The 12,339-nt window shown below is 39.2% G+C and overlaps 1 protein-coding gene across 1 annotated transcript in view; it reads right to left on the minus strand.

Moving 5' to 3' along the window:
- STT3B (STT3 oligosaccharyltransferase complex catalytic subunit B) overlaps positions 1 to 12,339 on the minus strand; it is a 76,594-nt gene that overhangs the window by 2,204 nt on the left and 62,051 nt on the right. Inside the window, exons 10-15 of the mRNA XM_048838664.2 lie at positions 11,848 to 12,059; positions 8,594 to 8,781; positions 7,844 to 8,015; positions 5,437 to 5,610; positions 4,004 to 4,117; positions 1,891 to 2,103 (exon numbers count right to left, since the gene is read on the minus strand). Coding sequence (XP_048694621.1) covers positions 1,891 to 2,103; positions 4,004 to 4,117; positions 5,437 to 5,610; positions 7,844 to 8,015; positions 8,594 to 8,781; positions 11,848 to 12,059 — 1,073 coding nt within the window. The remainder of the gene's footprint in view (positions 1 to 1,890; positions 2,104 to 4,003; positions 4,118 to 5,436; positions 5,611 to 7,843; positions 8,016 to 8,593; positions 8,782 to 11,847; positions 12,060 to 12,339) is intronic.

Consider the following 12,339-nt stretch of genomic DNA (forward strand, 5'->3'; position numbering starts at 1 on the left):
TAACACAAAAACTTAAGAGCCAGGTAAGGGAGTTCTAGCCTTTTTATCCCCCACAAGGAGTTGGGCCCTAAGATTACATTATTAGCAAAGAGGGCTAGTTTAATTTTCTGTTTGATGTGCCAAATTTTAGGCTGAGCAGATACTTATTTTAATGAAGGGACTAATGTAGTAAAGTTATTTTCACTGTTTGTACTTGTTTATGCTCTCCCATAGATATAGTCAGATTATGTATTTAATTTGTCCCAAAGAACAGAGTACAAAGTGCAGCTGTTCCAGCACATTTTACATGCAATTTGCTTGTCAGGCTCACCTGCAGGCCGCTGACAAAGGGAAACAAACTACATCCCTTTAAGAAGCTGGAAAGCAGAGATTTTGAGTGCACCTTTCGTTTTACCAACTGATATGGGGACCAGTATACATTTAAATTCATCTACTACTGATAACTGTGTAACCATGCACAGGCACTGTACATAACAACTTAAGCTAATATATGTTGAATTTTCAGGGGTTCATGTGGACAGAATAATTTTACATGTTGGAGGCTGGCCAGGAAGATACTGCTCATATAGTTACAAAAGATCCTTTAAGGCTGTTTTAGGCTTTATCTAAAGACACCTGGCTGCATTTGCACCCTAGCAACCTGCTGGTTCACTGATGATTAATGGAGACATTTATACAGTATATAGAATTGACTTGTCTCATCCAAATGCTGACCACACTTTTGTCCTAGCTTGAGAACAAAGGGGTTGCTTAGCTTAAAGGAATACAGCTGACAGAAGTAGGGTTAGGTTTATTATTAACAGGGGACTTCAGAAGCTGTCAGACCAGAACAATGTCAATACTACAACTTGAATTTCAGGTGTTCTAAGTGCAAACTGCAACTGGCCACTTTATAATAAAGTTTAAAGTGGAAGTTCCAGGCCCACTGGCAACAAAGGCTAATTCAAAATATTCATGTTTAGCATTAAATTATGATTTCAACTCTAAAGGCAAGTTACCAATTACAAGTGAAATGGTTCAAATAGATTCCTCTCTACCCAGTCTAATTGGACTGTGCCACCAAGGCACCTTATAGACACTGGTAAAATCTGTTCAAACACTTTGTATCCATAAAGTATTCTTAGTACCACTATTAAATTAGTGCATAACATACAGTTATTATCATTGGTCACTTGACAAGATCTGGAACTCCTACTTGGGATAAATCACTGCATTTTAAAGAAATAAATCACAGGGCTATCAGCTGCTTTGAAAGATTTTTCCTTTCACTTCCTCTACAACACCCTACTCCCCCCCCAACACTCCACTATAAGAGACAAACACACCAAGACCAAAATATGAAATATTTTGTTTAAAAAAAGGAACATTTTAAGTGAGGTGATTTCAAAGAGTAAGAAGCCAGACACTTAAGTTCCATCAACAAAAGGTTCAGATTTAATTTATTTCATACAAAAAATATCATTTTGAAACTTCTAGGCATCACTATTTACAAACAGGTTCAGAAAGCAATGTCCACATTATTTTTTACTCAGGGAGCCAGTTACTGAAACATGATTGATGTACTTTGGAGAGTATACTTCAATTTACATGAAGCTGTTTAAGATTTGTAACAGCCAGTGACACAGCCTATTGCCAGTCAGCAACACTGTCTAAAAAAATAAATAAATCTAGCCTTGTGTCTTCACATGCTCACAGGTTAAGCAGACAGTAAATTAACGATTACTACCAGCAGGCAGGTCTGATACTGGAGATTAATATGAATGAAGTGTATTCATAAAGAGATCCGGCTAGTGGAAATACCGCTATATAACTCACCAGCTATGTGATTTATTGATAAAAACAAATAAAACAGTTTGTTGCCCCTTTTGAGTTACTTCACTGGGAACCCACCTTCTTTGACAAATACTTCTGTTTTGGTAAAACGTTGGTTACTCTAGGTTTATGGTCCAATGTCTCTCTGTTGTCTAGTTCTTTCACTTTGTATATTCTTACAAGCCAATGCTCTGATGTAAAGGCTTCCTCCAAATGTTTGAATTTAATGTCCTTGTTGCCGATCTCAGCATTGCGTGTGCGATCAAATCCTGGAGGTGTCCGAAAATCCAGCTATAAAGTTAATGTTACACATCAATTTGGAAAAAAAATATGAAATGCATCACTGCTAACTGAGCTGGGCTTCACATGCAACCATTCCCTGGGCTAGACCTAAACTGCTTTAATGGGAAAAAAAAATCTGAAGAGAATATTTTCTGTGCAATGTCACTACTGTTCAGAAAATCTTGAAGCAACAGCTTTTTGTTAGTCAGCAAAACTAGAGCTCAACTAGTTCTGACAACTGGAAACTGATCAAATGACTGATACTTGTACTATGTCTTCTGCAAATGATGCAAGTCACCTGTGTCAGTGATGAGTCTTATTTCTTTATTCAGAAAGGAAACAAGAACAATGACAGGAGAGCATGAATGTCTAAAGTGCAAGAGCCTGCGGTGCCTTATAAACATGGATGCTTTCTCCCTGCCCTCTCTTTACAATGAAAATGCTGCATGGAAGAGTATGAAACTACATGTCCAAACTTCCTTGCGTTGGCTCTATATGCCAAAGTCAGTCCTGAAGTTACAGGCATAAGGACCACTGATCCCAGAGTTCTACCCACTTATATGAATAATGAATTTAGTGCTGTGTATCAGAAATGGAAGGGCGCTCAAAAGGGGAACAGGAAAAAGAGAATAGAAAGTTTTATGGACTTAAAATAAGGCAAGTAGCCAATGGGAAAAATGGAAAAGGAATTAATAAACTTTATTCACAGATGTAAACCTTAATTTATGCTAAATGCCATTCCAAGGGGGAAGTGGTTGGAAGAGAAACAGCTATCAAACAAATAGTTCAGACACATTTGTGAGAATTAGGTGAAGCCTTTAGATCTTAGCAGGGTGCCAATGTGACCCTTAGTGTCAAAGTCTGGGGAAGAGAACAGGTAATTTATTTGTTTATGGAAAGTATTTATTTAAGCACAGTTCCACACAAACGAAAAACTGGCATAAAAAGAATAACTTGAAGTGTAACTCTTCAAGATTACTGCTTACAGTGAATAACTAAATTCAAAGGTCTGCCCGAGTCAAGAGATGAATACAAAGCAGCAGCAAAGGGTCCAAGATAAAGTCTAGAGAACAGCACTAGTACTGCTAGAGCAAATAAAAGATTATATACCGTGGTAATTATTTGCAAAAGCATGACATTAGCTTTGAAAATTAAGATAGCACCGATTTCCATCACTTCACTAGCAGAATGAAAGCTAACATTCAATAAAAAAATTGATCAAGACAACAGTTTTCTTGGCCTTGTGTCAAATTCAAATAAAATAAAAAGGGGGATCTATTTAGCAATAGCATAACCGCTCCTCCAAGACATTTCCGTTCTCGTGCAATTCAAGTTTCATTTGAAGCGATTCAATTCCATACTTCAAGTTACCTTTCTTCAATGCCCATTTGTGTAGTATTGGACTACAAATAAGAAATCTCAATTAATCAAGTTAACAAATGGCACATTTTTATACTTTCAGAGATACTAGTGGTAACCTCATCCTTACAAAGTTGATGTGATCTCATCTCCCAGGGAACTGTACTCTCCAGTGGTGGAAACTGTAGACTAACCATCAGAGGCATGTAGCTGATGTAGGAGTTCATTTTAGCCCAAACAAATATATGGATCTGAAACGCAATTCTGCAACTCTCTACCCCACGTGGCCCAAGCAGACAGTTTATAGGTGTCAAACACAACAGATGCTACTGAGAGGTCTTTCTACAAGCAAATGTTTTCAATACCATTTAGAATAACTGTAGAGAGCTAGCAGGATCCTATGTACCTAGGACAGGACAAACGCATATTAGGGGGTTTTAATAAGTGACTGATAAATGACAGGGGGCTGGTGCTGACACTGAACGAGCAAACTACGAATGACTGATGAGCTGAAAAAAAAGTAAGTGGAAAAGTTCCAGATACCACTAACCTGCATTTCTCCAAATCTGTAATAGGACATTTTATACATGAGGCAGTTCAGCAACGTTGGAGAACCTGCCTTGTCTACGCGGAACTCTCCCTGTGGAGTGAAGTAGTCACTTTCCTAAAAACAAAACAAAAACAAAGAAGTCTCATTCCCTCTTCCACAAGACTCACTGATGGGATTTGATAAAGTGTGTAAACTGTCTTCTGTATTTTAAATATACATATAAGGGAAGTTGTCCTTCAACCTTAACTATAGCATAACAGCTGTGTAACTAAGGCACACTGGTTGTGTACCATCAGTTTTACTGAACAAATTTACCCTCCTGCTGACATGATCTTGCTAATCCATTTACTACATGTAGATGTACACGACTCTTGTTTTTGCAAGTATTTCTATAGTAAACAGTTCTTGGAGAACACCAATATTCTGATATTTTGATCATAAGGAGGTGTATAATTTAGTTGGGCATCTACCAAAATTAGTATGTTATGCTTTATGCACCTGAACTACTATTAATTATTCTGGAATAACATAAGTAGGTGTGTGGTTACTGCGATATAAGCACGAACTATAGGTTGTATATACAACATACCTGAAACCACACATTTTAACATTTAGGAAATGGAATTATTGATTGTGTAGAATAACAAATACATAAAAAAAGTCAAGCAAAGGCCTGTGGTTACTGTCCCTGGACACGTGCTTGAATTTTAACTAACTGAGCAGACTGTTCCCTTACATCTGCTTACTTTACAACATTTTAACATTTTCTTTTGTCTACTAAGACTGTTGCTTGTCTTCTCCTACAGCATTCAGGAATGGCAGAACTTGCATCTTGATTTAGAAAATGTGGATATTCCCTACCCTACAATATAAGTAAAATCCTTTTACCCTCCTATTAGCCCATAGTTCAGTGTGGTAGAAATTCATTTCCTGGAACTGCAGTATAAAAACTTAAAAAACCAGCTCCTTAACAGTAACTATTTAAATGTTCAGAACATCCCTTTGGTGAGTCAGTTAAAAGCTCAATGGTCACGCTGTGACCCCCACACAGGCTATTACAGTAGATACCCTGTGCTTTCAGTAACAGTCTTCAATTCAATAGCTGAACCATGCTACAAAATGTTAAGTTTTAAAATGACTGACCCTTCAAGACCATATATATTGAAAGACAGTGGACTACTACTCACTGCCATCCAAATGTGAGAGAATCCTAAAAAACCATATGATTTAACACATTTTATCAAATAAAATGGTAATAAAACATATAGATTTCCCCCTTGTGATAAGGTCACACCAGAAAAGTGATATTTTAGTTAACGATGGGATTCGAGATAAGATATTGCCATACGGTACCAAAAAATTGATCCAACAGGAATACTGTATTTTGCCAGGAACACACTACTCCTAGATCTGTTGTTTACATTTCCACTTACCCGGATATCTTTGGGATGCTCGCCCTCTGCTATTCTCACCATCCACAAGAACTTGTTGATATCATCACCAGAGTAGCCAATCACACCTCCAAAAATAATTAAAACATAATCCACATCCAGACTCCTCATGATCTCATATGCTGCTGTCTCATTTGATGACATTGCTTTTCCCACCTACAATATTATAGGCACAAATATCTTAGTATCTGTACAATTGCTTACCAGCAAGCTAAAGGGCCAGATCCTCAGTTGATGTAAATAACTGAAGCTCTACTGAAGTCAATGGAGCTACACCACTTAACACAAGCTGGGGCTCTGGTCCAAAACACATGCATTTACCCTTCACGGACCTTGTTCATCTCATTCTATATAAAGAAAACCCATTACTCCTCCATTTATTTGGAAACTGAAGAACCCAATCCTTACGAAAATTATTTTATTCTTCATGGGAAAAATTGGTGTCTGTTGGACTGAGCTTTAGAGTATATAGGACAGTTATTATACAACTTTTTTTGCCCTCCTACTGCTTCTTCAAACTACATTTGAATTGCCAAAAGATAAAGGAGATGCTGTCTGGCAGGGTGGCCCAGTGCACAATGAAAAACATTTTAAAAAGAGTTGTGATAACTTCAGATCAACAGAAATTCTTTAACATGCAACTTAATTTTCCATTTTTCACCTTCATTGAGGTCAGTGGGCCTACATAACCAAAAAGCAAATGTTGCAGAGAGGGGTAGGAATTTGTGTGTCTTTCTCTTCACTTTCTGTTCTCCCCCATTAGATTTACAGGGTCGAGTCATTTAAGTTTAAAAAAAACAAAAAAAAAACCACACACCTCACCAAGACAAGCTCTTAAAGTTCAAACACTACAGATAAGTTTTAGGTCAAAAGGCAATACACCTCTACCCTGATATAATATGGTCCTCAGGAGACAAAAAACTCACCGCATTATACGCGAGACTGTGTTATATCGAACTTGCTTTGGCCCCCTTCCCCCGTTCCCCGACCGCCCCCTCCAGAGACCCCCCATCCCTAATCACCCCTAGAACCCCACCCCCTACCCAACCCCCCTGCTCCCTGTCCCCTGACTGCTCTGACCCCTATCCACACCCCTTGCCCCCTGACAGGCACTCACCGGCAGCGGCGGGAAGTAGAGCAACATGGCCCCAGCCCACTCCACTCTGCCACCTCCCAGCTGCGGCGCTCCGCTTCCCACCACCGGTGAGTGTGGGGAGATTGGGGAAAGGACGTCTTCCGCACTCACCGGCGGTGGGAAGTGGAGTTACGCGGCCCCAGGCTGCTCCGCTTTCCTTGCCCCAGCCCCACCCATGTTGCTGAGGGCGGGGTTGGGGAAAAGGTCCCGCACTCACCGTGCAGTGGGAAGCGGAGTGCTGCAGCTGGGAGCTGGTGGAGTAGAGCAGGCTGGGGCCGGGCTGCTCTGCTCCCTGCTCCTGGTGAGTGCAAGGAGGTTGGGGAAAGGACAATATAAATTGTGCCTATCCCTTGCAATTCTGAAGAAAAACATTCCAACTATTAACCAAATGTGACTGATATACTGGTCTTCCTGAGTCTGCACAGACAGCTCTAGTGCCTCTGTTGCTGCTCAGAGCTTTCCCAAGTTTCAGCTGAGTAAAAACTTATCTGAAACTTGTCAGTTCTCAGAGAGCTATTCAGAATCTAGTAGGCAGCAGTGAAACTGATGAAGTAGATCAATTTTACTTTAATGCTGCTTAGCAAAACTGAGTAGCAGATGACCAGTTGTGGAGCTAACAACTGGGGAAAGTGACTCAAAAACAGAGTCCAGGGAGGGCTACATTAGCAGAGACCAACCACCCACCCATCCAGGTAGCAGCTAGGAGGCTCTAGGAAGTAGAAGAGAAACAGGAAACTGCCAGAAGGAGTTATGTTGTGGGAGGGCTTCAAGTTTAGGTATCTACAAATTTACATTTCCCTATTTTGAGGCACAGTCTTAATTCTCAGAATAATCTTTTATTTAAAGATAAATTTAAGGGGGAAGAAAATCAACTACTAAATTAGATTTCAAGTTTACCCAGTTCTAGCGTCTAACAATTTTGCTCCACGATAATCTAGTTGCAGCATGTATTTTTTACCTCAATGTAATCCAAGATTGAATCAGCACCACTGTTTTCATATTTTGATCATACCGTTTAGATTTAGATATTTTGTATGTGAATTAAAAACATTCTAATCCTTTAATTTGGAAAGCAATCTTTCACACTGGAGTTCTAACATATGCCAAACCTTTGTGCTCCTTCCATCCCTCATTCTATAGCAATTCTCTTAAATCCACGCTATGCATAAACAACTTACAAATTGTTTTTAGAGTAAAGTCAGACAGATATTTTGATGTTTTTAACCTCTGAGTATATAAAACTACCTTCCTTACCAGGGCTATGTGGCTGTTGTTCCAGGTATTGTTATCAACTAAAGTAGTCCGATTGGCCATTCCTGCTATCTGATAGCCATAGTCCCACCAAGACATTACTCGAGCATGTTCATCTGTATTTTGTCTTAGCCAATAGTATGCCTCTCTGAAATCATCCAGGATGTTCCGAGTGCTGAAACAGAAGCATCAGTTTAGCCTATATTCAAACTAATGTCGGTGTCAGGTGGCTACTGCTTTGTGGAGATATAGATCTATGCTCAAAACAATCTGCATCTGCACACAATTCTTCTGAAGTAAGTTTGCTGATGACATGCACTCAGATTTGATTAATCTGATGACAGCGGGCTAGTCAGAAAACAAACAACTTTTGAAGAGATGACAAAACTGTATTTTGAACAGTATATTCAAGTGCAGAGTTTATACTTGGATGAACTATGTGCATCTTTTACATTATCCATAAACACAAGCTAGCTTACATATTGTTTTTAAATTAAAAGTCAGTCAAGTATTTTGATGCTTTTACTTCTGATTACATAAAACTAGTTTTACCATTTTGTTGGGATTTTGGGGGTGGGGAGGGAGAGAATTAGAAATTGGACATTTAGGTCACATCTGAGATTACAGAAATAGAATGAAAGAAGCTGAAAGGGAAGACAAAACAACTCGAGATACCAATCCCATGAGCCCACCAACTTTTTTTTTTTAATTTTTCCTTTAGAAATTACTTTCAAATATGCAGTGCTTTCTTACCCATCATGATTGTATGAAGCCAGAACAACACTAGGACTGGAGTATGCATTGCTAGTTACCCAAGTGCAGTGGACAGCAAACATCATCAACAACATCAGCATCAACATAGTAACAATACTCTTGATGTTGGGACCCAGTCCTTCTTCTGTTTTTTCCTGTTCAGATACGTGTTTCCTCACTTTACCTGCCTGAATAAACACAAATTGAACTATTACAGCAGCTTAGATATAAAAGATGTTTTTCTGGCAATGGACCCAATAGCTTTCTCTACACCATTGCCAACTCACAATATCATGTAAATAAAAAGATCAATAAAGTAGTTCTCCAAATCTGAATATGTACAGGGAGATTTTTACATCCAGCACCATGTAAAATGAATTATTCATCTAAAATCTTCCTTAATAGCATAAAATGCTCACATCAGATCACACTTCAGAGCCTTGCTGAGGTGACAGTTGAGTGTAGGGCAAAGTAAGAGGTGAAAATAAGGACTCTGTAGTTGAGAAGAGCTACAAAAAACAAAGCTTGCCATTGTTAAGGGTAGGTAGGAAATATTCCTCTTGCGCGGTATTTTGGTTAGCTTTATAAACCTCCAGAGAATAGCATAGGTTTCTGAATTCTGCCTCAGAAAAAACAAGAACCTCTTTGTGTGTTCTCATTTGTTTTAGATGTGAGAAAGGAAAGAGGAGGCCTAAATACCTTTTTGAGGCAGGGTGAGGTGAGGGAAAGAAGTGGGTATATTTGCTGCAAGAAAAAAAAAAAGGAAAGGAAAGATAACCAAGTCTTCTGTGTTACAATACAAAGTTAACCAAAGCCACAAATACCAAGGAGCCATGTGCTGCCATCTTCCTCATAAGCAGGAAAAAGGCACTGTAAGGTTTATGAAGATGATCTTTCCATAAAATATATAATCCTTTATTTTTCACTGTATTTGAGAGAAAATAATGGCAAGTTTTTGCTATTTAAAAACAAAAACAAAACATTTGTATAGCAAATAAAATATTCTGAAATATCCTGACTTATAGCTTGCACATCACTTTCTGGTTTGGGAAACCCCCTCCAGTGAAGCCAAAACACACTAAATACATTTTTCTTTAACTCTTAGACTGCTACATAATCTCCAGGGGTAAAACTGAATTTCAATGGGATTTAGACTTCTAAGTTGCTTAGACACTTTTGAAGTTTGTCCCAGGTGAATAAATCCTGTGATGAAAATGGGTCTGAGCACTAAGAGATTAGAAATGGGTGCTTAACTACAGTGTCATTCTCTGGTCAAAGAACTATGCATTTCCACTGTGAATGACAATGAATGCCAGGGGAAGACAGTGAGAATGACTCTAGATAGAGTCTGGTGGTACGGCGCTCACCTTAGATGCGAGAGACCCAAGTTCAAGGCCCTCCTCCAATGGCTTAATTTATCCACAGTGGAACAGCTTCAACAGGAAAGACTGAACAAGAACCCTGATAACTCTGAGCTAAGGGCCTGATTCAAAGACCACTGAAGTCAGTGGAAAGATGAGTCTCCCACATCCCAGGTGAATGCCTTCACCAGTAGGCTGAAATGTCTAACAAGGTGGCTGTCACCACCTTCTCTTCCTACAGCCATTTGGTGAATGGCATCTAAGTCCTGAAATTTTTTTTTTAGCTGCAACTATTTGGCAAATTAATGTCAAATTTGTGCTGGCAAGGAAACATACATACATTCTTCATAGCTGAAGCTTCAAATGTAGCCCTAATTAGGGTACATTACCCAGAGATAACAAAGGCAGGTCTGAGCATCACTAAGTCCATATAAACAACAGCAACAATTACAGCTCCTAGCTAGACGCAGACAGGACAAGCCATGATGGATCCGATAGGACTCCCAGTTTACAAATTATCCTGGTATTAGGTAGGCATATGCCATCAATGAATGGTACACTTGTAACACCAACCCACCTAATTCCTCTAAATGCTTTTCCCTACCAAGAAGCAGGTTTGTAGTCTTGTAAGGTTTGAGCTGCAGCCAGTCTGCATTTAGTTTCTCGGGCACGCAGGGGGAGAGTAGTGAGACTGCAGAATTAAGTTTTGCTGTAAAGGAGATTCAAACCCTGATCCAAAACCAACTGATGTCAACTGGAGTCCTTCCATTGACTTCAACAGGCTTTCAATCAGGCCCTTAATTCAGAGTTATCAGCGCACTGATAGTATGCTTTCAAAGCATATTGTCCTTTAGTGCCCTCATATGCACACTGAAATGGGTGACAAGATAGAATCTGTACAGCTAATCCTTTGGGAAAATGAACATCCAGTACAACAATTCTGGGAAGAAGGACCAAATACATGGACTCCCAAATGGTTACACTTTGGTGACTGCAGTATCTTATTGGTGCGTGTCTGTTCGAAGCGTTAATATTGAATTCCTTGATGTCAGTGAGCTGTAGCTCACGAAAGCTCATGCTCAAATAAATTGGTTAGTCTCTAAGGTGCCACAAGTACTCCTTTTCTTTTTGCGAATACAGACTAACACGGCTGTTACTCTGAGACCTATAACAGTAGTTTATAGACAGCTGTAAAATATACTGGGCAAAAAACATGCTATGTTCTGACGTCCAGGGTGTTTCCCAGAAATAGCTAGAGTAGAAAAAAAGCCTGCAATGCAATTTTAATTTTGTAAGTGTGTGTATTTGGAATTCAAGATCAGAGTCTGCACACTGAGTTAAGACACACAGTGCAGGGAGATACAAGCTCCTCTGCACCTCTATCCTGACCATCAGCCTCCTGCTTTTTCCACTGTTGTGCCTCTCAAGACAAGGTTGATAGTTTTATCAAACTTTTAAGAATGAAGTCAGTGTGTTTGTTAAGTCCAAATCCCTCTGTACTTTACAAGGGATCAGAGTTAAAAGGAGCAAGAAGAACCCCCTATGCTGCACAGGTCTCATGTATAAAATTGAACATTTAAGATTGGAATCCAGTAAAAGTGTATAGGGTGTCTTGTTTAAATTAGTAATAATGCTTCACACATGTACAGGACTTGTCATCCAAGAACTGACAAATCCCACAAGGTCCTATATCCTTTTTATAATAACGCCCTATCAGACTGCAGCAATCCTTGCTTTAGGAGGAAGAAATTCAGCCTGTCAAAGCTCTGATGTTGAAGCTTTGAACCTCAGACTATATTGCCCCTTGTTATCAAGGCCAAGAAAGATCTGAAATGCTTAGTATAACAGAGCATAAGGATATATCAGCATTGCCTCAGAATCTCTTTTGCTCACCTTGTCATACAGGTTGCCTGGGTTTCTTTTGTCATCCTCATCACTGCTGTCTTCTATTGGTGGATTTTCCCTCTTCATATCATCACCCAAATAGTGCTCAAACACATTGGAGAAAGCAATTGCTGATAGCATACAGACCACTGGAGTCAAAGTCAACATCAGACGAACCATCACACCAGCAAAGTAAACAGCACTGATTGCATACAAAGCGACTGCAGAGACAGAAGTCCACCAGTGACATTTAGCTATTCTCAGAAGAAATTGCTATGTCATTAAATTAGCCTCAGAAATAAAGATAATATCCCCTAAATGGGGTTGACAGCATCTTGTTATATAATGCACATTTATAGCACGCATCTTGTTAAATATTGTAAAAAGCTCTTATTGAATAGTTTACAAAGACTGTGTCACATCTACATACATCCCTTTTATCCCCAAAAGGCTTCTTCAAAATCTAACTTTGCAGCTTTTAGTGAGAATTAGAGCCCAGTT

The sequence above is a fragment of the Caretta caretta genome, chromosome 2 (genome assembly GCF_965140235.1).
Source record: "Caretta caretta isolate rCarCar2 chromosome 2, rCarCar1.hap1, whole genome shotgun sequence".
In the NCBI taxonomy this organism is placed as follows: domain Eukaryota; kingdom Metazoa; phylum Chordata; order Testudines; family Cheloniidae; genus Caretta; species Caretta caretta.